The sequence below is a fragment of the Triturus cristatus genome, chromosome 2_2 (genome assembly GCF_964204655.1).
Source record: "Triturus cristatus chromosome 2_2, aTriCri1.1, whole genome shotgun sequence".
Lineage (NCBI taxonomy): Eukaryota > Metazoa > Chordata > Amphibia > Caudata > Salamandridae > Triturus > Triturus cristatus.
Window position 1 is genome coordinate 206,390,572 of NC_140582.1, and position 24,531 is coordinate 206,415,102.

General features: G+C 43.6%; 1 protein-coding gene across 1 annotated transcript in view; it reads left to right on the top strand.

Moving 5' to 3' along the window:
* Positions 1–648: 648 nt before the first annotated feature.
* Positions 649–24,531, top strand: part of PLAC8 (placenta associated 8) — a 50,734-nt gene continuing 26,851 nt past the window's right edge. Inside the window, exons 1-2 of the mRNA XM_085641190.1 lie at positions 649–712; positions 16,573–16,701. Coding sequence (XP_085497316.1) covers positions 16,599–16,701 — 103 coding nt within the window. The 5' untranslated portion in view covers positions 649–712; positions 16,573–16,598. The remainder of the gene's footprint in view (positions 713–16,572; positions 16,702–24,531) is intronic.

Consider the following 24,531-nt stretch of genomic DNA (forward strand, 5'->3'; position numbering starts at 1 on the left):
CGACAGGGAAAGGATAGGTTGGTAAGTTTAGTTTGGTTCCACAGTTTGGGGGCCGATAGCTGTAAAGGGGCAGGCAGGGGAGTTTGGTTAACGGAAGGTTTGTATATAGAGATTGTTGGGGGGGTTATACAGGAATGTAATGTTTGATATTGTTGTAATGTTGTAATGTACGGGCGGGGGCGGGCTCGAAGGAATTTAGGGGAGGGGGCGGGGTGCGGGGTTAGGTATGTTATATTTAGTGAGGTCTAGTTTTCGAAGGCGTTCGGCCAAGGTTTTAAAATTGTAATGTGCACCTGTTTCCAATAAAGCGGCCTTTTACACAAAATTCTTGGTCAGTGGCCTGCTTCCCCCCCCCCACCCCTCCCTCCTAATACATTGAAACTCGACATACATTAGCTTCTGTTACAGAAATTAAACCCACACAAAGGGCTGACAGTCACATTAAGATCCTGCCGTTAAAGTGTTTATGAGTTTATGATTGGGGCATAATTCAAAGTGCACGATAAGAACAAAGAACAACACACAAGTGACGTAGTCAAGGAGCATGGGCTGAGGCGATTCCCACCGTGCCAAACCACCAGTCTGACTTCCGGGAAACGGTCGGTGGGCGGTAACTTAATATAACCACGGGACGTGTGACCTGAGAAAGACAAAGACGTCTCCACACTCCGAGGAAGGCAGCCGTCCGTCCAGTCACGTTCCCGCTCGACAGGTTGTATTCCCGTTACCTTTAAAACTGCATGCATTGATAACCATAGCATGTATTTTAACGCCATAACATGTATTCCAAGCACTATAATAATGTAATTTCAATGTTTGTAAAGTACATGCTCACCCCGCAGGTCTTATCTTGTGGCTAAATAACAGGTGGTTCTTTTATCAACTCAATGGTACTCATTTTCTCGCTCTCTGAAGGATGAAATGCTGAGTAAGCCCACTAAACTTGAAACGGACACCATGAGGTCAGCCACTGGAAGAGATGCACAAGGTCATCGTGCCAACGGATGCGTCATTAAACACGAACTGATGTTTAATACTCTTTAGCGAAATGCGCGAAACTTAATCGTTTAGGATAGCGGCGACTTACAGTTCACGAAATAGAAAAAAAAGAAATGGAAAGAGAAGAAGAAAATGGGGACATGAGGAAGGGAGAAAAAATGCAAAATAAACAGTAAAAGCTATCGACTGAAACACGGGAAAAGAAACAAGAAAAAAATAACATTAACAGAGACAAATTGTAAAAGAAAGGCAATATATAGCATGAGGAAAAGAGGCAGGAATGGGTGGAAAAAATAAAAGTTGGATAAAAAAAATAAGTCGTGTAAAAAGGGCGGTCAAGATAGTTTCTATAAAAGAGAGATTTTTTGTATACTTTATTTTCACTTGAAGACTTGACGCGTCTGCTTATCGTTTTATGTCTAGCAGCCCCGCTGGTTGTACACACAGGTGCGGAAATGGTGGCACTGGGCAGTTTATTACGGATGTATAATTTTGCATTTTGTGTTGGAGCGGGGCGCGGAGATTTTACAAGGGTTGTCTGTTATAAAAACGTCTCGCTTTGAAGCCGAATTTTGTTTGACAGCCTCCCTTGCGCTGTTCGCTGGTGTTTTGTCAGCGGCTACCGCGTATCCGTTTTTCTATCGTAAAATGCCTCTCCGCACTTCTTTAATTTTAAAAAAATGTCATTACTGGTAAAGTTACAAAAATACAAGTTGACAATTTTAATAGGTAAAAATGATTAAAACGGGAATATTGATCTGTCCTCAAAACCACTATTCTCAAAAACGGAATAAATAAAGCTGTTGAATTGCGCGCGCAGTTTGATGCCAGGTGCACGGGGCACGCGGAGAATCGTGCGGGTGAAAGGTCTGTTACGTTAATGATGCGCGCCTGTGTAGATGAAAGGCAGGTGGGCAGGTGCACCGGTTCCAGGGTTGCCATGGATTCGTAGAGTTTTGTAACCTTACTGTGACCTTGGAAGTGCCTTAATCGGACATTTAAATATACCAGGAAGACCCTATGGCTGGCGCCCCCTAGGCAGCTGGGGGTTAATGGAATATGATGGTCAATGGAATAAAATGCCCTTAGTTTTGAACTAACTGATTTTAAAGTGTTGAGGTGTGCAACGCATTAGCTCACAGAGTCTCAAAAAGCTCCTTCAGACGGCAGCGTTCTCACTGTGGAATAAAAAAAAAGCCTTGGACATTAGTCAAACAAACAGAAATCTTTTGTTTTAACACATTGGGCCCGCGGAGCAAAGTAAACCGGAGAACATAAACTGGGGTTGGCTTTTTGGCTCTTGGGAAATAAAATCTCACCTGGCCATCAAATGTTTACATTAGATTACAATATGTACCGTTCAATGTTTGGCTTTCTGGTGAAACTGCCTGCTCCCGTGTCTTTCCAGAACCGGTTTCGGTTTTGTTGTTATTTCTGATTGTGCCTTTTTCATGGCTATCGTTGCCGCGTTTGTGTATTTCTCCATCTACCAGCCAACTCGCTTGTTGCTCTTAAGAGTATTTATCGAGTGGGTGTTATGCTGGAGACCTGCCTGTTACGTTCCTCGCTTGCGCAGGCCTAGCAGCAGCGGCGCGGTGAAATAAAACACTGCCCATTCAATATGTGGTTTTCTGCTGACACTACCAGCAGGTGTGACAGTTACCGTGCTTTTTCGCTGGAAATTGTGAGCTGTGGGAAACAAGACATTCTGTCTTTTTCTCGATCTATAACTTCATTAATTCAGGTCTTGTACTGGACATATCTAAGTGAGTGGTTTAATTTGTATAGCTCTCATTGTCAACCAGGGTGCTTCGAGGTGCTTTGGAGAATTTAAAGTGGGGATTTGGTGTTCCTGAATTGCCTCATTTGAAAGCCCTGGGGCCTGAAAACTGGTCACAGTGCTCGCCAGGTACACCCCCCACCTCTGAAGGGGAAGTTCAGATTTTATGCCCATCCAATGTTTGTCTTCCTGCTCTGACTGCCAAGAGGAGTGGCGATGATGGTGCCTTTCCGAGGAATATTTCCATAGCACCCAAAAGATAAACACTGAAACTGCGACAACAGGACTTGAAGGCTTTGCAGACACGGCCGGAGCGGGGGTGTGTGGGGGGGGGGGGGGGGGGGGGGGAGGGGGTGGTCAGGCATATAAATGAAAGGGAATGGGTCAGGAGGGTGTAGTGTTGGAAAACAAATGTGTACCGTGGCTCCTAAGGATGTTCTGATCTATACATTCAAGTCAAACCTTTGTTTTTCAACCTATGGCTCTTAAATGTAAAGTTCCTGCGCATTTCGGTTGCAGCGTATCCACTCGTACTTTGGTTGGGCCACCTGTTGTTCGTTATACCGGTACCCCTAGGGCAGGGTTTACCAAAATTGTTCCTGGAGAGATTCCCAAATACCAGATTTTTAGCATATCCCCATATAGATAAATGTAGCTGTTTTAAAAATCTGTCATGGATCCGGCCCTCCAGGTGCGACTCTGGAGAACCCTGCTCTAGGGCCATGCATCTCTCGACACCTCTAATCCCGTCTTGAATGAGCCTCCTTCTCATTGGAGCTCCTGGCAATGTCCATCTTGGCAACCGGTAGGCCTCAATTTACACATGTTTTCACACTGCTAGAAGTCTACGGGTCCTCAACCGGGACAAAAGAGCAATCTCCTGTCTGAGGACCAATTCTTCAATGCCATAAAAAGAGGGTATTGCCCACCACTTTCTTGAATGGTCAAATCAATCGCATCCCTACACTGAGTGAAGGAATTTCTGTATCATATTTCAAATATTTTGGGAAGAGTCCTGCTTCATATGCCAAGCCTCACTCGCCTAGTGGTGCAGTTCAACGGAATTAAACAAAGCTGAGATGAAATGGCAGCCATTTTAGCTTCCCTGCATATTCCTCATCAATCGATACCTAATGGTGTGCAGTCCCTCTAGGCCTGAGGGTCTCCAGAGGTTGAAGATCCTAATAACCAATCTGTAATACATTTGCAATATCTTCTGACACTCCACTTCACCGCCTGTTAACTTTTCATCTCACATCGGCGTCATCTGAATCTCTTTTTGACATGTGTAAGAGCGTTCCACAGTTGGAGGTACCTGTAAAACTGCGTAGTCTGTAACTCCTGAACTGCATGCAGACATGAGAAGGATTTCATATATCTGCCACCCCGCATAACTCAGAATTTTATCACACCAGCTAGATCCTAGCCTGTCAAGCCTTCACAATTGGCTACCTGCTTCAGCCGTGTACCCACCCAAAGTGGTGTCTCTCATTATCGGGACCATTTGAATTATGCGATTTAGTGGCTGCCACGTTTTCTGCATAGCTATGGATTTTCCACATTATTCATTATCTCCTGCATGATCTACAGATTTCACCAAAAAAGTGTTGTTTCTAGCTCAAATGAATCAAAAGATACTAATAACGTGGTAACACATGTTGCCAGGCAGTGGAAGGCCCTTTGCAAAGGATGACGGGTCATCTTTCTGTTGCTTATTGCTGCAGTTAAATTGCAGCAGCTTAGCTTGTAAAAAAAAAAAAAAAAGTGCCAGGGCACATTTCGGGGGAGGCTACTGCAACCTGCACCCTCCACTGTCCCTGTTCGCTCTGCCAATGACAATACCAACACAACTACTAACCACCACATTCCTACAAGCGTGACAATTCAGGCTACTGCAGTATTAGTCTAGAAATCCGCATTTCTCCTTTCCCTACTTTTCTTTTGTTTCCTCCCTTTAGGTCGTGTTTTTTTAAATTCACTGGTTTATCCTACTTGCAGAGAGCATGAATGTTTTGCGTGATTAGTTATTCCTTTAATATTAGCACATTTTCACTCCCCCAGTCACCTGTAGATTAGGTTATTGGTCCTAATGAATTGCCCAGATCGTTAGCGACAATCAAGGCAAGAAACCTTGATCGACTGACGACATTTCTCTTGCGCCTGTACATCAGGCGGTCTCTAGCAGCTCTGTGACAGGCGTGGCGTTGCAGGCCAAAGAACAGCGGCTTCCCCTGCTGGAGGTTCAATCAGAAGGGCGAGGGCGTAGCACTATTGGTTCAGCACTGCAGCGGTGCCGGAACAATTTTCAGAGTGGGGGTGCTGCCATTAATGCTACTTCACTGAAGTCCTAGGGATTTATAAAAAATCCAAGCAGCACACAAAAGTAAAGTGCAGCCAATGAGCTATGTCCATTCAGCAGGAGAGCGGAGAGGGTGTGGTCTATGGCCAAAGGTGCATTGTGGAGAACTGGACAGGTGGAGCACTGGACAGGTAGCGCACTGTCCTTTACAGATTAGAGCACTTGTGAGGTACCACACGGTCATTAACAGAAAGCACATTTTCCATTGACATGACCTCTAAATTTGCACACGCATGCAGTTTTACTGGTAAACTTATACAGCGCACACATGGTAATCTGTGGAAATCAGGTTTAAGCGAATATTTATCATTTGCACATCATTAAGTAAAGTGTATTGATTTGTTTTAATCCTATTAAAATCCTTGTTTCCCTCACAGTTCCAAAAAATGTGTTTTTATTTGTGCTGATATATGTTGAAAATGGGTATAGTTAATTTACAAGTATTTAAATGTTGTTGTTTGTTAGAATAAAACTGACACCCTACGGGGCATATTAACAAGGGCCGGCGATAAATATCGCAAAGCGCGCTTAGCGCTTGCATATTTATCGCTGGCTATCTCTGAAATTTATCGCCCGGTTAGCGCGTTAACAACAACGCGGATCGCCGATGCGATAACAATTCCAGAGATAGTGTGGATATCGCCGTTTTCCATGGTGGAAAATGGTGATATCCTAGATGATAGGGCCTGTGGTCTTAGCCACAGAATCCACCCCCTATGTTAAGTATGCCTTAGTCAGGAATTTAACAGACGTTAAATTCCTGCGTTAAGGCACACTTAACGCAATTTAAATAATCGCTACCCTTCCTTGTTAATATCGCGAAGTTGCCTTCGTGATATTTTCCCTGGTTGGTTTCACAGCCACGCCTGCTTTGCATCTCATTAGCAATGCAAAGTTAGGCGTGCTGGAAACGGGCGCTAAGTCAGCAAAACACGCGATAGCGTGTCTTTGCTGATAAGGCGATAAAATGATCGCCGCTTTTCGCCCGAAAACGGACGCAAAAGTGGCGATAATTTCATATCGCCGCCTTAATAATATGCCCCGAAATCCTTTCACTGCGTGTACCCCAGTAAGATTGCCAGATAGTTTGCCTTTGTCACTTTGTCATCCAAGAGATAATGGTAAACACCAGTTTCCAAATAAGCAGCAGTTTGTCAGAAGAAAAAGCCTCATCTTTGACCTGTGTCTGTGATCGCAGCACATGCGACAAGATAAATACAAATCTGAAAGTGCCCCTTCTTGCCCCTCCCCTTCTGAAATCCAGCATGGTTACATTGGGGGTGCTGCAGCACCCCATCACCCCTACTTCCAGGGCCTATGCGGCACCGTATCTACACCCACTTGTATTCTCTAGGATTTTGTGAGCATTGCATTTTTATTTGTGATGTAGCGATTACAGGCATTTTCCTACTGATGCCGGCATGGAAAGTGCTGTTCCTTAAAAATCCCGGCACTCGTTGCGCCCGTGATCAGTTTGAGTTTCAGAGAAAAGTATTATTGGCAACGAAAGTTGTGTTGTCACATCACACATGCTTTATTTTTTTTGACTTACAGCCCATGCTATTCCGAAGAATTAAACACCCAGGAAAAAAAGAACAGAAGAGGTTAAATAAATACCCTCTTCTGGCGCAGTTTCTGGCGTCATCTCTGCGGTCTGTCAGGGAGGGAGATAAGGCAAAGGAAGCATTTTTCCAAGTATAGACCAACATGTTTTTTTAAAGTATTAAAAAAAGATGACTCGGATCTAAGTCAACCCCACATTTACGGCTCACGGACAAAATCAAGAAACTTTGGAGCTTATTTAGTTTGGCAACAGGATCCTCTGTTAAAACTTGGCAGACATCCCGCCGGCCCTATTACAAGGGCCATGGGCTACAATGCACTAGTAATAAGGAGGACGGGTCATGCGCCATGTTTGTGATGGAGGACGGGGTCATGCGCCATGTTTGTGATGGAGGACTGTTTGTGATGGAGGACGGGTCATGCGCCATGTTTGTGATGGGGGATGGGTCATGCGCCATGTTTGTGATGGAGAGCGGTCATGCACCATGTTTGTGATCGGGGACGGGTCATGTGCCATGTTTGTGATTGGGGACGGGTCATGTGCCATGTTTGTGATGGGGGACGGGTCATGCGCCATGTTTGTGATGGAGGACGGGTCATGCGTCATGTTTGTGATGGGGGACGGGTCATGCGCCATGTTTGTGATGGAAAGCGGTCATGCACCATGTTTGTGATGGGGGACGGGTCATGTGCCATGTTTGTGATGGGGGACGGGTCATGCGCCATGTTTGTGATTGAGGACAGGTCATGCGCCATGTTTGTGATGGGGACGGGTCATGCGCCATGTTTGTGATGGAGAGCGGTCATGCACCATGTTTGTGATGGGGGACGGGTCATGCACCATGTTTGTGATGGAGGACGGGTCATGCGCCATGTTTGTGATGGGGGACGGGTCATGCACCATGTTTGTGATGGAGAGCGATCATGCACCATGTTTGTGATGGGGGACGGGTCATGCGCCATGTTTGTGATGGAGGACGGGTCATGCGCCATGTTTGTGATGGGGGACGGGTCATGCGCCATGTTTGTGATGGAGAGCGGTCATGCGCCATGTTTGTGATGGGGGACGGGTCATGCGCCATGTTTGTGATGGAGAGCGGTCATGCACCATGTTTGTGATGGGGGACGGGTCATGTGCCATGTTTGTGATTGGGGACGGGTCATGCGCCATGTTTGTGATGGGGGATTGATCATGGGTCATGTTTGTGATGGAGAACGGGTCATGCGCCATGTTTGTGATGGAGGACGGGTCATGCACCAATTTTGTGATGGGGGACCGATCATGCACCATGTTTGTGATGGGGGATGGGTCATGCGCCATGTTTGTGACGGCGAACGGGTCATGCGCCATGTTTGTGATGGAGGACGGGTCATGCGCCATGTTTGTGATGGAGGACGGGGCATGCGCCAATTTTGTGATGGAGAACCGTCATGCGCCATGTTTGTGATGGAGGGACGGGTCATGCACCATGTTTGCGATGGGGGCACGGGTCATGCGCCATGTTTGCGATGGGGGACGGGTCATGCGCCGTGTTTGTGATGGGGACAGGTCATGCGCCATGTTTGTGATGGAGACTGTCATGCGCCATGTTTGTGATGGAGTGACGGGTCATGCGCCATGTTTGCGGTGGGGGGACGGGTCATGCGCCATGTTTGCGATGGGGACGGGTCATGCGCCATGTTTGCGATGGGGGACGGGTCATGCGCCATGTTTGTGATGGGGTACGGGTCATGCGCCATGTTTGTGATGGAGGACGGGTCATGCGCCATGTTTGTGATGGAGGATGGGTTATGGGTCATGTTTGTGATGAGGGACGGGTTATGCGCCATGTTTGTGATGGAGGACCCCATAAGCCAAACTCTGAATACCGCCCTGTTTTTTAGATTTTACTTTGCTATGAGTGGAAAGATTGATAAATGTATTCAAACGGAAGGGGTGGTTTACACCCATTGACAGGATCGTTCCCTAAAAGGTGATAGTAAGCATAAACCCTTCATCTTACATAGGCATTGCTATCCTTCTGGACATTTGCTAAACCAAAAAGCCTCAAACTAGAAGATACATGGGTGAATTTATTTAATGTCTCCCTTCTCCAGTCTCTCTTCCACACCTGTCACCTCATGTTATCGACTGTTTAGTGTGTCAATCCACCTCTTATAAAATGCTTGCAATTCATGAGGGACAATTTTGCATCTCAAAAGTACAATGAACCATCACATTACATTATTTATCTAATGGATGCATTACATACCGCCAGCAATGTGTTTTTTATTTGTTTTTGCACTGCAGCAGCCTTTTTAAAATGTTATTCAGGACGCATAATGCAAGTCAGACCTCCTGGACTTGTCATTGCTTGTTCTTCTTGGTGAATGTTTCTTTTGTACAGTGATCCGTCACCCTTCAAGCAAGGCCAAACTATGGAAAACTAGGTAAATAAAAATAAATGCATTAAATTAACCCACCCACAAATTATATGTGTGGCCCTCCCTTGACAGCGGTCAGCAATGGAGAGATAATGTTAATTGAGGAGCATTTTCTTGAAAAGTGCATTTAACAAAAGATATCGGCAGGACGAGGCATTGGCCCACAGCTGTGAGGTAATCTCAAAATCAATAAGGGCAGCATCACATTTTCCACTAAGCACTAGTCGACCATAAATTATACATGGACCTTCGACTGGGAAGGTTCCCGCACGCAGTGATGATAAATTAAACCCTGTACAGCATATTGAACACATTTTACATGTGACGGAAAATGTGATGTAATCAAACACATTCGTGCTGCTGACTTGTACGTGAACTAGGCCACTCCCAATGCCCTGCCAATCAAAGTCCCCGTGGCCCATTAAGTACAGAGCGATGGCGCCATTTTGTGGGATTGATGGCTGTTTTGCATTGATGTCCTGAAGAGGTCAACATCCTTTGCTTCTTCCCCTTTAGTTGTTGCCTGATCACATGATGTTCTTGAAAATGAACTGTAACTATCCCACCTATCCCAAGTTGGCGGGCCCACTCTGAGCACCACCTTCTGGATTGTTTTCTCAGCATCATTTCTATGATGTACTAAAAGTCACTAATTAGCAATAATGGGGTAACCCTGTGTCCCTCAGAACCTGGGTATGTATGATATGTAAAGAAGTGGTTCTGTCGGGAGAGTGACAATTCCTTTGTTCAATATATGTAATACATCTTGAATTTTTTATTTTCAATAGCAAACATTACAAACTTAATGTGAAAAATGTAGAAAATGGTTCAAAAACACTTTTCAAGAAATAAATTGGGATAAATGGAACACACCATAAAGACAACATTTTTGGTCAAAAATTATGATTGTATTGTATGAATATTATGTATACATATCAATGCATATAACTGTAAATAAAGCAATACATACATACATTGAACAAAGGAATTGTCACCCTCCCGACAGAACCACTTCTTTACATATCGTACCAGAAGTCAGTGAAACAGTTCAGCTTCTTAGCAACATGTTTTATTCCAACCAATCGGAGCAGCCGCGGTCGGTAGTAGGAGTAACTGCAGGGCGGTGAGGTGGGAAGGGGGAGGGGCAGGGTGGGGGGTAGTAAACTATGGATTACGGAGGTTTACAGGTAAGTTAACATATAAATTAATAAAACGAATTTCGTTGTGTGCACTGCATCCCCAAATCCAGGAGGATTGGAACGGGTTCGCTCCCGGGCATGGGGTTTACGAGTGTTGGGCATGATCTTGCCTTTATGATCTTGCCTTGCCGGGCCTTGGTGAGAAGTCTTTGCAAGGAGGGAGCGCCACTCCAAACAGAAGGCATGTGGTTGTCCTTCTGGTTGCGGGCCCATTCGCACCCTTCCCTGTTGCTCACAGGTTGGTGGAGCGCAGCTGTGGCGTACCTTCCTTGAGCAAACAGAGTTCTTCGAGGATGGATCCTACGGGCCTCCTCCTTGTACTGGTTGCTGTATGCGGCGTGACCGCTACTTGCTCTTTTATGGGTTTCTACATTTCCTGATTTGAGGATGCAATACACAAGCTCCATTAAAATAGTTAGTGCACATTTCCCTACGTTCATTTTCTTTCAACACCCTTTTAAGGGTATTTAAAGGAGTGCTGGATGTAATGAAATTTCATTTAGACTAAAACGGCTATACCTTCTTGAAGACTAATATTTAGCAATTCCTTTCCTGGATTTCCTCACCTGTGACTTGCCATTATGGGTAAAAAGCATAAGAAATCGCAGCATTTAGAATCCTCCTCTGATGATTCTAGGTCTCCGATTAGAAAGAAATCCAAGAGAGCCTCTGACACTGAATATACTTCTTTTACGGGGAGAGTTAAGAAAACAATTCTGCAGACTTTACTGGGTATCCAAGAAGGCCCTACGAATCCAGACAAAAGATGTATGGACATCCCCTCTTCTGGAAGTGGTGATGATGAGGAGGAGAAATTATCTAAGTCTACTGATCCAAGAGCCAAATACACTGATACGGAGATTCTTACTGAAATCCCCTCCAGAGTACGATCTAAACGAGCAACCCTCCATCTGGCAGGTCTTCCACTTCTACAGAACCTGTTCTATGAAAATGTACAACCTCTACTGCTGGAGACTGCAGCCTTGATCATTCATCAGCATATCTGGGATGCAGTTCAAAGAAATGGAGGAATCCAGACAACTTCATTATGCATCGCTTCATGTCTAAGCTTTATCCATTGGAGGGTGTTGACAAGAAGTTTCCTTCATCTGTGTGAGTAGATTTATTGGTTAACAGTAGTGGAGTCCACTTCGATGCCCAACTAAAGTATGATTGAGGACTCCTCTGATAAAGAGACTGATTCCGCGCTAAACAAGGATTATACAGGGACAATTTCAGCTTTGCAGACTGGAATGTATGGAATATATATGAATCAATCAATGCATTTAGATTTCAAGCAACTTTCCAAAGCTGTTCACGAGGGAGAAGGTTGTTCTGCTCTTATTGAGTCTGGAAAAACAAACTGAATTTTTATCCGAGAACTATTTGGATGTTGTGAGAGCAGAAAACTTATCAGAATGTGCAACCATTACTGTGAGGAGAAATGTTTTCATAAGAGACTGGCACACTGATTATGCACAGCAAAATGCAACCCTGCGAATACCATTTGAGGGGGTTAAACTGTCTGATCCTGAACTAGAAGAGAAGCTTTATCGAATCTTCAAAGAGAAAAATACTCTAGCACAAGAGCTTTCAGACAGTTCTCCATCAGTTTCAATCATTGTAACTATTCCTGTTCGAATCTAGCCACCAGAAGCCAATCGTCCAGGTGGAACCAGTGCTGCAGGTATTTAGCCTAGGCGACCAGTCAGTCAGTAAAAATCACTTTATTCGGTTAATTAAAATCATAAAAGCATTATACAGAATAAAAATGTTAAAAACAATAATATGATGTAAGCTAACACCAAGAATAATACACAGGTTACATAATCAAGGTAAACAAACAATTAAAATACAACTTTAAAAACAATTATTAAAAAAAAATACTAATTGTTATGTTCTAGATCATGGGTGTCACTCTCACTTTTTTTCTCCTTATTCTAACTACTGCTGTTAAAAAACTCGCTATGTTAAAATGGCCCAGACATTCGTCAGCATCTGTAAATATATAAGCGCTGGTTTCGCTTGTAAAAATCCTTTGCCCTTTAAAATTGGAAAAATATAAAATTTCCGACTGTGCAAAAAATGCTCACAGAACAAAACAAAGCGCAATGTGTCCTGGGTGGAAAAGTTATCACATGTACAGACACCCTAGTCGTCCTCCCTTCTCCATCCCTGAGATTCGGCAAGTAAAAAATGTAACTGATTCAGCCTAAATCTTACTAAGAGGAAGCAATGATTCGAGTTGGTCACGACATTTAAATAGTGTTCAATTACACAAGAGGTTTTTAACAATTGATGGGCACGTACCGTTGGTTTTACCAGATTCCTGGCCTCTCTTGCCATAAGTGCCACATATAGGTAAGATTTCTTGGCCCACTGCATATCTCCCTTCACTAAATTATCCGGAGAGTTAAATAATTCAGGCCATCCTAATTGCACTGCCAGCCTTTTCACATAGCTCAACCTAGGGATACTACTTGCTCGGTCTAAAGCTAGACAATCTTGCAAATTTTCGCGGTTCATTTCAAGTTCAGGATTTATCCAAGTTGCTATCCATTTAAGTAAAGGTTTCATTCCGATTAGGTCAGCCACAAAACCTACCTCGGTCTCTTGATGAACTATGTATGACGATGTTGAATGTGGCACCGATAGCAAGTTTCTTAAAAATGTATTTTCAACTATTTGGACGTCCTTAGCTTCTCGATCACCCCATATGTCCAAGCCATAGTTTGCGATAGCAATGCATAAAGCCCCGTATATGTTTAGCAGTGCTTGTATTGGTTTTGCCCCTGGCCTACATGCAAAGCCAAGGACCGCAGATGTAGATCTGGCCAATACATTTCTTTTTGCAATCATTTGCTGGACCCATGTGCCCCTATAGTCAAATATGACACCTAGGTAAGAAATGTAGTAACCCTGGTGATCTCGTTTCCTTTACAATGGAGTGTTTTAGGCCTTCTGGGCCTAGAGCCAATTATCATTGTGTGAAGTTTTGAGAAGTTTACACTTAAATCCAAAGATCTCATAAAAACGGCAAAGGAAGTTAAAAGACACTGTAAACCAACTGCAGTTCTGGCTAATAGGGCGGCATCATCTGCATATAGTAGGGCTGGGATCAGCTGTTCCTCCACATGCAAAATGTCTTTGCTGGTTTCCCCTAAAACTGAGTCCAGGTTGTTAATATATAGGGTAAAAAGTAGGGGGGCTAAAATTCAACCCTGCCTAACTCCATTTATAATGCGTATTCCCTGGGTACAATTCCCCCTTTGGTCAAATCTCACTGTGGCTGTCAGATCCCTATGCAGATCAGCAAGGAAGAAACAATGGCGATAGTATACTTCCCAACTAATAGGTGCAGATTCAAACACTGATCCGTGGTACCCCTCCCTTTCCTAAAGCCGTATTGCAAGTTTGATAGTGTGTTCGTTTTGTTTAGCCAAACCGTACGTTTACTGAGTACCACTCTTCCTAGCACCTTCACTGCAGAATCTATAAGGGAGATTGGTCTGTTGCAACTTGGATGCCCTCTATTACCCTTTTTAAAAACTGGGACAATGATTGACTCAGAACATGATCTAGGTAGGCCACATTTACAGGCCATATTAAAAACATGAGCCAGAAGTTTTGACCATAGTGTCACATTAGATTTAAAAAGATCGTCCGGGACACCATCTGGTCCAGGGGCCTTGTTGCTTGTCATTTGGTTTATGGCCTCTGCGACCAAACATACTTTAAAGTGTGGTATTTCCAGTCCCCCTTGCCATTTGGGAGCGTGAGAATATCCCACCTAATCGTAGGCTGTTTACCAGCCCACACCAGTTTGAGCAATGTACTCCTAAGTGTCTGGAAAAAGTGTTGCGTGAGTAGGATCAATATGTTCACCAAGAGGTATGAAGGGTTGGGGAGAACCACCCTTTTCAGGACTGCAATCCTTCCAGCAAGGAACAAGGGTAGTCTGATCCAGAAATGTATCTGCGTCCGCAGCCACTTAAAGAGTGGGGCATAGTTGAGATGAATAATCCCTATCTCTATGGTGCTCCACCCCAGATATTTAACTGAGTCCATCATTCCCCAGGTGGGAGTTTACAGGTCCACGGCAGTGGTGGACTCCGTAAGGGGGGAATAGCTCAGATTTGGACTAGTTTATAGATCCAGAGTGTCTTCCAAAAAATAACTATTTCATAGACTATGGGGGATATGTTATCTGCCGGGTTTTTGACAAATATAATGCAATTGGCATACATAGATAACAGAAGCCAGCAAGTGGTGAAGGTGAGCCCTCGATGGAGAAATTGCTCCAGCAAAACCCTCGCTAGGGTGTCCATTGCTAGGGCACATAGTAAGGGGTAAAGGGTGCACCCCTGCCTGGCGCCGCAATATATAGGCAAAGGGTCCGATGTAAGACCATTGACCTGCACACTAGCCACAGGCTGAGTTTATAACAACCTGACTAATTGGATAAATCTGTGTGGCAGTCCAACTTTGGACAGTACCTCCATGAGGAACGGCCATTCCAGCGAATCAAATGCTTTTTTGGGATCAAATACCACTACCTGGCTTCCAGCGTGGGGTTTAGATGTACTTCCACTTTTTTCTCATTCTCTAGACATTGGAAATATTTCTGAATCTGGTGACTAGAAAAGCAGACCTCCCCAGTTGATTATTCTACTAGCACTATACTTCAACTCCTCTTTGATGGTTATAACAAAGGTTTATAAGTAACTACGCTGAGAGCATAGTGCGTGGCTATCAAAGTCTTCAAAGATCCAGGTAGGGGCTTTTCTAAAGATGGAGTCCTGGTGGCTACGCTTCTAAAATGTTTCTTCATTTCTACACCCATGATCCGTCCATTCTTTCCTACTTGAGATTAACTGTTGGTCCTGAAAGCCTTCCAGGGTTTCCCTTTTGAGCCTTTACCTATGGTAGAGCTTAAATTCCTTACACTGAAAATAGTTTTCCTGGTGGCAATATCATCAGCACCGAGAATTGGCGAATTAGGTTCCTTGTTAGTAAACCTCCAGGGTTGAAGGTTGGGGAGGATGACATCGTTTTGAGAACTGACCCAGGTTTCCTAACAAAGGTGCCCTCTTTGAGCCATAGGAAATAAGAAATCTTTCTTCCTTCTTTCCCCATCCCCCTTTTCACCCAATTAATCTCTTCTGCATTCTCTAGATGTCAAGAGGGCAGTTTTGACATACTTAGATTGTACTAGGAGTTTCAGAAGAACTGATCAGCTTTTTGTTACCTTTGGTCAGGTCCTAAAGCTTTGAGCTGCGCATGCCTATAAATAGATGCTATCACACGGTTGCATTGGCTTGCGAGTCCTCAAACGTTCCTCCACCAATGAATGCCAAGGGCAGGTCGACAAGAGGAATGGCGGCATCTTGGGTTTACTTTGATGGGTTTTCCTTATCAGAAATATGTCAAGCCGAAAGCTGTGCCAATCCTTATACCCTCCTAACACACTACAAAATTCAGGGAGTGGGTTTAGGAGAAAAAAATTTTGGCTACAGTTTTGTTATCTGTATTATAGAAGTAAGATTCGCTGATGCTTTACTTTATTAAAACTTGAGTTTTGGGGCATTTACGAGGGAGTGGAGTTATTCTTCAGCGAGTTCATGTTTGGTATTCCTCACAAGTAAATGAGTGGGACGAGTACGTTAGGATGTAGGAATAATGCTCCGGTTACTTAGCAGCATCTTCATTATCCTTAGTGCATACTCCTTGTCACAGTCATTACAGCCCTCCCTCCCTCCCTGGAGCTGCTGGCTTCAAACTGCTTGGTACTTAAGAAAGAAGGGTGGGCTTGGCCATGACGTATCCTACCCTTAATGGGTGGGATTATGTCATGGCCACTCCTTCACCCTGGTATTGGTCCTGTGAATGAGGTGGGATCACCTCACAAGTAAATGCTGTGACAAGGACTACGGACATGAAGATTACCGGTAAGTAACTGGAGCATTAACCCTAAAAAAAAATATGGAAACTGAAAAAAATTCTTGTTGAACTGCAATATGTTCTGGGGGAATGGAAACCACTTATTTAGAAAAAAATGGACTGTAATTCACTTACCGCAAAGTCATGAGTATCTTTCTGTGGAATGTAGAATATATTTGAATTCATTTTAATGGTATGTTTGGGTTTATCTTTTTGTAAAATCAAAACAAATTGCAAGCTCTATCTACTAGAAAAACCACGGTCATTATTTCATCTCACGTTTGTATGTTTTTTAAATTTATTTCCAGCCTGCACATTCTGAAGGCCTTCCATCATGGCTGCAGTCACCATGCAACCACAGTTTGTGACAACTGTTCAACTCTCACAAAGCCAATGGCAGAGCGACATGTGCGACTGTTGCGATGACTGCGGCGTCTGTAAGTAGCCACATAAATGGCACTGAGCTAATTGCGCCAACCTTTGACAGCGTTGAGACTCAAATGGGAGGCAGACTTGGGGGAACCCATTGAAGAGAAACTCTGGGGGGAAGTTGTCGAGAGGGCGTGGAAGAGCTCCCGGAATGCGCGCTTTCAACTAATCCAATTTTATGTTTTACATAGGGCATACTTAACACCTGGTAAAATCAACGACTATTTTGGGGCGTCATCCGCGTGTCCCCATTGTAATTTGGAGAGGGCGCAGTTTTTACACATGTTCTGGGACTGCCCGCACCTGGGGGACTATTGGCGAGGGGTGGTGTCTGCCTTGGCGACTGTGACGTAAAGGGAGATAGCCATAACACCAAGGGTTTGCTTGCTGCACGGGTTTCCCCACATGGCTAAGACCAAAATCACCAGTAAGTTCATTGATCTGGGGTTAGTTCTGGCAAAAGGAGAGCTTATTACCCATTGGAAGGCAAGGCAGGGACCTACTCTTGGGTACTGGCATCGGAAGGTTGTGAAGTGGGCGGAGAGTGTAGGGAACTACAGGCTGTCCATGGCTAGGCGGAATGGGAGCGAGAAATCAATGGAAATGGCTCGAGCGTGGGTGGCACTGGTGGAACTGACTAAGCATCCTCCAGACGATGAAGAAAGGGCTCTTGATGAGTCAGAGGGCGCGCAGGCCACCTGAAGGGGCTGACTTTTGATGAGGGAGGGGCATGATGAGGCTGGTGAGGGCCTGGAAGGGTTCCCCCCTGATGTTCCCAGTCTAGCCTATATTGTGGTTGGCGAGGCAAGGATTCTGGTGGGAGGTACAGGAGAGTTGGGAGATTCCATGGATATTTTTAGAGGCTAGCGGCATGCTAGGGAGGGTGGGGGGAGGGTCTTGTTGGGGTTCCTAGGTATAAGGGGTGGGTTGGGTATTGGGAGTTTCTTGTTTGAACCTGCATTTTGGACTGTTACAGACATGGAGGCAAACAGACCTATATGTTAGGGTAACTAGGGGGGAATGGCGGGGATCCAGTAGTATGTTCCTGGGGGACTCAGGCAAGACATGTACATGTAGCCATCTGGGACGGCCGCAGGGATGCTAATGATTATAATTGTACCGCATATTCCCTATCCAACTACTCCGCTATGATGCCCATGAGGCTGTTTGTATCGCTGTTTCAGAAAACCAATAAAAGTCTGTAAATAAATAAATGGCACTGAGCTAATGCGGCAAAGGCGCTAGAGCTGCTGGCTTTGGAACTGGAGAACCGGGTTTGAATCCTGGCCTCGACTCAACAGCCCTTGACTCTTTGCAAATCACTTACTCTTCCCATGCCCTAAAAAATGGTTTACGTCTAGTTCTGCTGTTTATAAGGTGAACGATTGTCTACAAGTCTTCTTGGCTCTAAAAGACAAACAACCATAGAAACAAACAAAACTATAGAGAGGTGAAAGAAGCCCTAACAGAAAGCTCTAACATTGGTGTCTTCAACTTGTCAATCGCGAGCTACCTGTATCTAACAGAAACCTTCAGAGTAGCTCCCAGCTTTGGGTTCGATTTGATTAATTAAGAACTGCAATAAGTGTTGTTTTCCTTTTAAAGTTAAGGAAATGCTATGTTTATTTTACATTATCAAGCTGCAGATAGGGAAGCCTCGTAATGAGCAGTGCTCCACTCAGATGTAAGACCCATGTGGGTCACAGAGGTTCAGAACTGAAGCACTGAGGCATCCAATTCTTAAATAAAAGTTGTTCTCAACTCATTATTGGAGTATAAGAACAAAATGATATTTCTAAATGCTCTACATGATAGAAAACTAAAACGTAGAGCTAACTTAATGATTAAGTTAACTCTTCATTTTAATTTTCTCCCTTTTCAAAGTGTCACATTTACAAACAGCAAGCATATGGCTCCCAGTGGCTGATAGACAGTGTGCCATATTTATAACTGAAAAAGTCATTTTCTTTTAAATGGGAGAAATTTAAAATGAAGAATAATGTTTCTATGGAAGATTGTCTTATTGTTTTTTTCTACTTTAAATTAAGCCAATTAAGTGCTAGGGGCATATGTACAAGCCCCTATCGCCACCACAACGTCACCTATATTGACGTTGTGGTGGCGATAGGGGCTGCGCCTTATGTACAAGTTGGCGTTAAGCCACTTAACGTGGCTTAACGCTGCCTTGCAGATAAGGCCCCTTTCACGCTATGGTTAGTGTGAAAGGGGTGGGCAGTGGGTGTTGTGGTGGGCGTTCCACCGCAACACTCATTCATTTTGACGCTGCCCCATATGTACAAGGGTGACATACACAGGAGGCCTTGTACAGCACACATGGAAAAAGCAAAATGCTATTGTTTGTTTATGTACCTGAAGGTGTCCATTCCTGTACATAAATAAACTTTTTTTTAAAATGCCATTTTGTCACTTTCATGTGTGCTGCATGAAGCAGCACGCATGAAAGTGACAAACTGGCATTTCTAGGATTGTTTATGTGCAGGAAGGGACACATTTCTACACATAAACAATTCTCCCCGGCACACAGACACGTTGGCACGAAGTTGCTACACTTAGAACCATTGCAGGGGGAAACACAAGGCTGCACCACATTCTTGTACATATGGTGCAGTCTTGCGTTTCAGAAGTGGAGGAGAGATGCGTTAAGCCAGGAAGGCTAACGCCTCTCTCCTCCACTTCCATGTACATATTTCAGCTAATGTTTTATGAATTGTTTCATAACTTTAAATTCCTCACACTTAAATAAATGACGGTATTTTCCTGTTATAAATATGGCACCATGTCTTCAAGCCACTGGGATACTATATGCCTGCTGTTTGTGAAGATACTTTGCCATGGGAGAAAAACTAAAATGATGAGTTTTATGTAATGCATATAAAAATAAAGTTAACTCTTTGGGTGGGATGCTCCCGGTGGTTTAATGTTTAATTTTTCTTTTTGATTTCTCAGTTCTAGTCAAACTAATCTGCTACTCCCATTGAACCGTTAATGGACTTCATGAATCACAAATAACGTAACAATTGTATGTTATGATCAACAGTGGTCTGCCTACACTTGCACAGGATATCACGATATACCATGTACAAAAAAGGCCCACTGAGCTTAAATCACACTTGTGATGTTGGCTGAATTGACCATGTAAACCTTAAAGCATATGCGATGTAACAAACATGTTCCCAATGTATGGTGATGACTGTACAACAAAGAGTTGACAAAACTGAAAAGTTTAATCAAATATATTTAAAAAAATATATATATTAACTCTTTAGTTGAATTTCCTCCCATTTCAAAGTTTCGCATTTACACACAGCAGGCATCTTGTTCCCAGTGGCTGGTGGACATGTTGCCATATTTATAACTGAAAAATACAGCCATGTTTTTAAATTGGAGAAATTTACAGTGCAGAAAAATGTTCCATCAAGTGCAGAAATGTTTTCCTTTATCATGAATATTTTTGCAGAATGTTTTTCTTCACTTTACATTTCTCCCATTTAATAAAACATGGTTGTGTGTTTGTGCTGTACGTGTAACGATGCCGCACATGACGAAAGGTATGTCCTGTGCCACAAGTACACATGACACAGGCTCTCAGTCATTCCATTCATATATCCCATACATTCACACACTAGTTCATACATTCCCACAAACCATGCACTCACTGACGCACTTGGCAGCCCTATCAAACTACCCCTAGTCACAGTATTTTGATCAAACCATAGAATCGGGCTCCATGGACATTAAGATTAAAGTCAATGAAGCTGGGTGAGGGGATGTCTGGTAACAAGGTGCGAGTTACTTGGCCTTCAGTAGCTCACAACAATTTTCACCGATCAGAAGTAGCTCTCATTACAGGAAAGGTTGGAGATCCCTGCTCTAACAGGAACAAAAGATGACTATAAAGCCGGCGCACATCCCAGTTTTATGTCCATGTGTGTATTCTGAGAGAAAGAAAAGATATAGAATCAAACTGGTAGAATGTTCAGACACAAATAGAAGAAGAATATCTTCAACTCAGCAAAAGGACGATGGGTTTAAATCTGGCTCCTCTCCAGACGCATATTGGGGCATATTATCAAGACAGGCGATAAAATTATCGCCGCTTTAGCGGCAGAAAACTGCAGCTAAAACGGCGATAATGGGCTTGATAATATGCTCTATGGAATTCCAATTGAAGCCCATGTTAGAAGTCCTTCACATCTAACATGGGCTTCAATTGGAATTCCATAGAGCATATTATCAAGCCCATTATCGCCGTTTTAGCGGCAGTTTTCTGCCGCTAAAGCGGCGATAATGTTATCGCCTGACTTGATAATATGTCCCATTGTTCCTAGGGGATGCACTCCAGCACATTTCCTCGTCATACCGGGGACACATATTAGGTGCAGACTTCCTGAGCAAAGCGACTGGGTACAAGCATGTACTTGAAAAACATTGACTAATTCAAATTTGTTATGAACTTTAAAAAACTACAGGGTTTGTACAAAGGCATTAAAAAGGTATGATGATAGTATATGGGCAAACAATGATTAGTTCAATGGCAACACTCCAGTTTGACAACTGGATCAAAATAGTACGCTCTTTGACGTCTGAGAAATGGAAGAGTTGAAAGAAAAATATAAAAATAAAAGTGACCATGGAGGAAAAAAGGTGCGAGCTAAAAGTAAAGAAGAAAAAGGGATAAAGGAAAAGTAAGAAAGGTAAAATGTTAAAGGAAAAAAATAGGCACTCTCTTAACAAAACTTTAAGGAAAGTCTACATATATCAGTCAAAAGCACTATTTTTCACCAACTTCATCGACTGAGCTCCTTCCATTCCAAAATTACCTAATCCCTCCTGTGCCGTCTGGTCTATTCTGTGCCTGAATCATAACAACTCTGGCTCTTTCGCTTTGTACCATCACCTCGTTCTCTCACGCACTCCATCTTTCAATTCTCAACAGAGCTAACCCCCAATGTTGGCAAGTGTGTTTTCTACCACTTCTGATAACCAGGAGCCAAACCCACACGACCCGTTTGCCAAGAGGCATTCTTGAACAAAAGCTTACTCTTCTGGGTATTTGGACAATGATTGCTAAAAGAGACATTGCTATGCACTGGCGTTCCCTCCCTCCCCCGACCCTGGTGAGTTGTAATGCAGCGATGGACTGGTGTGGCAAAGTGGGGAACTGATTTATATGTCTAGATGGTCTCCCAGGAAACATCAGAGGGTCTGGGGGAAATGGCTAGTGCATTATGGTTTAGAATGATACGATCTCGGATGCTCTCCACAGGTTATGTTACTTTGATGCTTATAGTCCTTATTGGTGGTCTGTCAACTGTTTTGTTATTCTAAAAAAAATTCAAAACATTGTTTATAAAAAAAATTTGAATAAGATCCTTAAACCTCTATTATTCACAATCCTCATCCAATATATAAATATATACGGTCTTACGAAAAAACAGAAGGTGCACCAGAAAAGAGTCCAATTCCAATGAGTTTCAAAGTATTTCCTTTATTCTTTTTCTTCAAAATAGAAAATGTTAAAATCCAGCCAACATCTTCGTTCCATATACACCTGGAACTTCAGCAGGGCTTTGAGCCATATGTAGTGATGTATTCATGGTAACAGTGTTAATCAGGAGTTATGCAATGCAGCGCAAATTGCTGCGTTGCATTACTCTGCCCTGGGAAGGCATTCCATGTGCGTTGCGTCGGTGTTCCCACACAACACCCATAACATTTTGACACAGTCCCAGATTTACCATTGTAGTAGACCTGGGAATGCGCCAAAATACTGCACTTTCCCAGGGGAGGGAAAACAAGGAGAAATAGCTTCATTTCCTCAAGCAATTGTTTTTGTGCAGGAAGGTGTTCCTTACACCACTGTGCAAGGGTGCCTGTGTTGAAGCTAGGCTGCCAAAACGGCACCAGCGCCGGGGAAAATGCAGGAATGCTTCGTACTGTGTTAAATTCAGCACATTCCTGCAATGCAGTGCAGTGCACTTAGACTTTCTGCGCTGCATTACTTTTTTAATAAATAGACCCCAAAGTTCTTTTTTAGGAGCCCTTGCCAGTGTTGACAAATGCTGGCATTGCCAAATCCCATGGCTGCCTAGTCTTGATTCCACCTTATTCCTTTTTCTTCAAACCACCCTACTCTTCCTCTCTCCTTATCTCACTCCTGGAGGTTCTTTTCCATCTCCGCTTTCTCCATTTGTAAATGTTTTCCTATCTTTCGCTTGTTCCTTCTTACTCTTTTTTGTGCCTTTGCTCTTGGTGAGTGTGCAGCCAAAAATGAAATATGGAGACTTATCAAGGTAATAAATATGGGAGCTGATGAACCCGTCCGGTACTAACTATACGTTAACACACAATTCGATGAATTAATGTGGAGGAATCCTTATGGAATTTTATACTGATGTAATATGAATTTATCAACTCACTCACGGTCACGCAAAGTGGCTTTGCGAGGCTTAATAAATCACATTTTAGAGTTTGCATCACACATGCACCACTTTACATGGTGCAAACATGACGCAAACTCCTGATAAATAAGGTCCTCAATTTTTGAAACCTTAAAAACTGCTTCCACATACTAAAGAGCAGAAAGAGTAGGTAAGCAGGTAAAATTAAATCCTATTTTGTAGGGTTCCGTCGTCAAGCTCTCTAGAACAGCAGCTCTGGTTGCCCTCGTATTGTCTCTGTGTACACAGTCAAATGTCCCATAAATAATGTTTTACAGCAACTAAAGGATTGTGTTCACGTTGGCGGCCTTCAACTGACTTCATATACAAAACCACATTCATCAGTCCAATTGTCACTTTCAGCCGGATATAAAAATATTTCTATGGGAATTAATGTGCATGGCCCCGATTTGACTTTTTGGAGAACCTCCAAAAGGAATTACTGGATGGCGTCCCTAGACGTGAGTGTTAAGGGGGTACTTACAAAGGACCACAGCTAAAATGGTTAGGGCCAGGTACAACTAGCAATTGTGAAGATCATGTCCGCATGCGTGTGATATAAAACCCTCCCCGAACACATAGTTGGAGCTCTGCATGGCTCACGGCGTGGCATGACTTTTACAGAGGGACTCACTTGAGAGTATTTCGGCTCACACCTCTTTAAGCTAGTCCACATTCATGTTGTGACTCTCTGCACGCAGGCTGCAGTATTTAAGCCCTTTGGGGGGTAAGAAGCATTTTAACTGTTCACACTATATACTCCATGACAAGCCAGCAAGTTGACCTGAAGGGACAATAGTTGGACCTAGCGACCTCTCCCTGCTGAATTCCTGACTCATTAACACTGCTCTCCTCATTGATCGTCACTGCCTCTGGGCTCTACTCTACTTTTAGTCTCTTTTCTATGTCCATGTTTCTAAAGGGATAAAGATATTGATATTGTTGCGACTTAATTCGTCAGTGGGTACTGCTTAGTGCTGTGTTGCTGAATATTGTAACAGAGATATCATTATGCTCTGCAACCTATTTCAAAATTAAATTAAATCACAAAAAGGAAAAAGAAATAGTGCCTCGTTCACCGCCGATAAGGCTCTTGGAATATCAAAGAGAGGAGAGCAGGGAGAAGTAACTGGAAGTAAAGGTAAGCCAGAAACAAAAGGTGGTTAGCGAAGCGAGGTCTGTGCAGTGACGGCAGCTCCTCCACTAAGGCGGAGGTGCCTCGCCTCACTGCTTTTCTGCAGTACAAAAATAGGAAAAATACAATTATAATAACACTGTTATAATCATTTTATTTCTCTCTGTGCTGCAGCCAGTTTTGGGGCGGGTGTGGCTTGGCTGCTGTCACGGACAGCAGAGGGAGGAGTGGTGGGCGCTCTC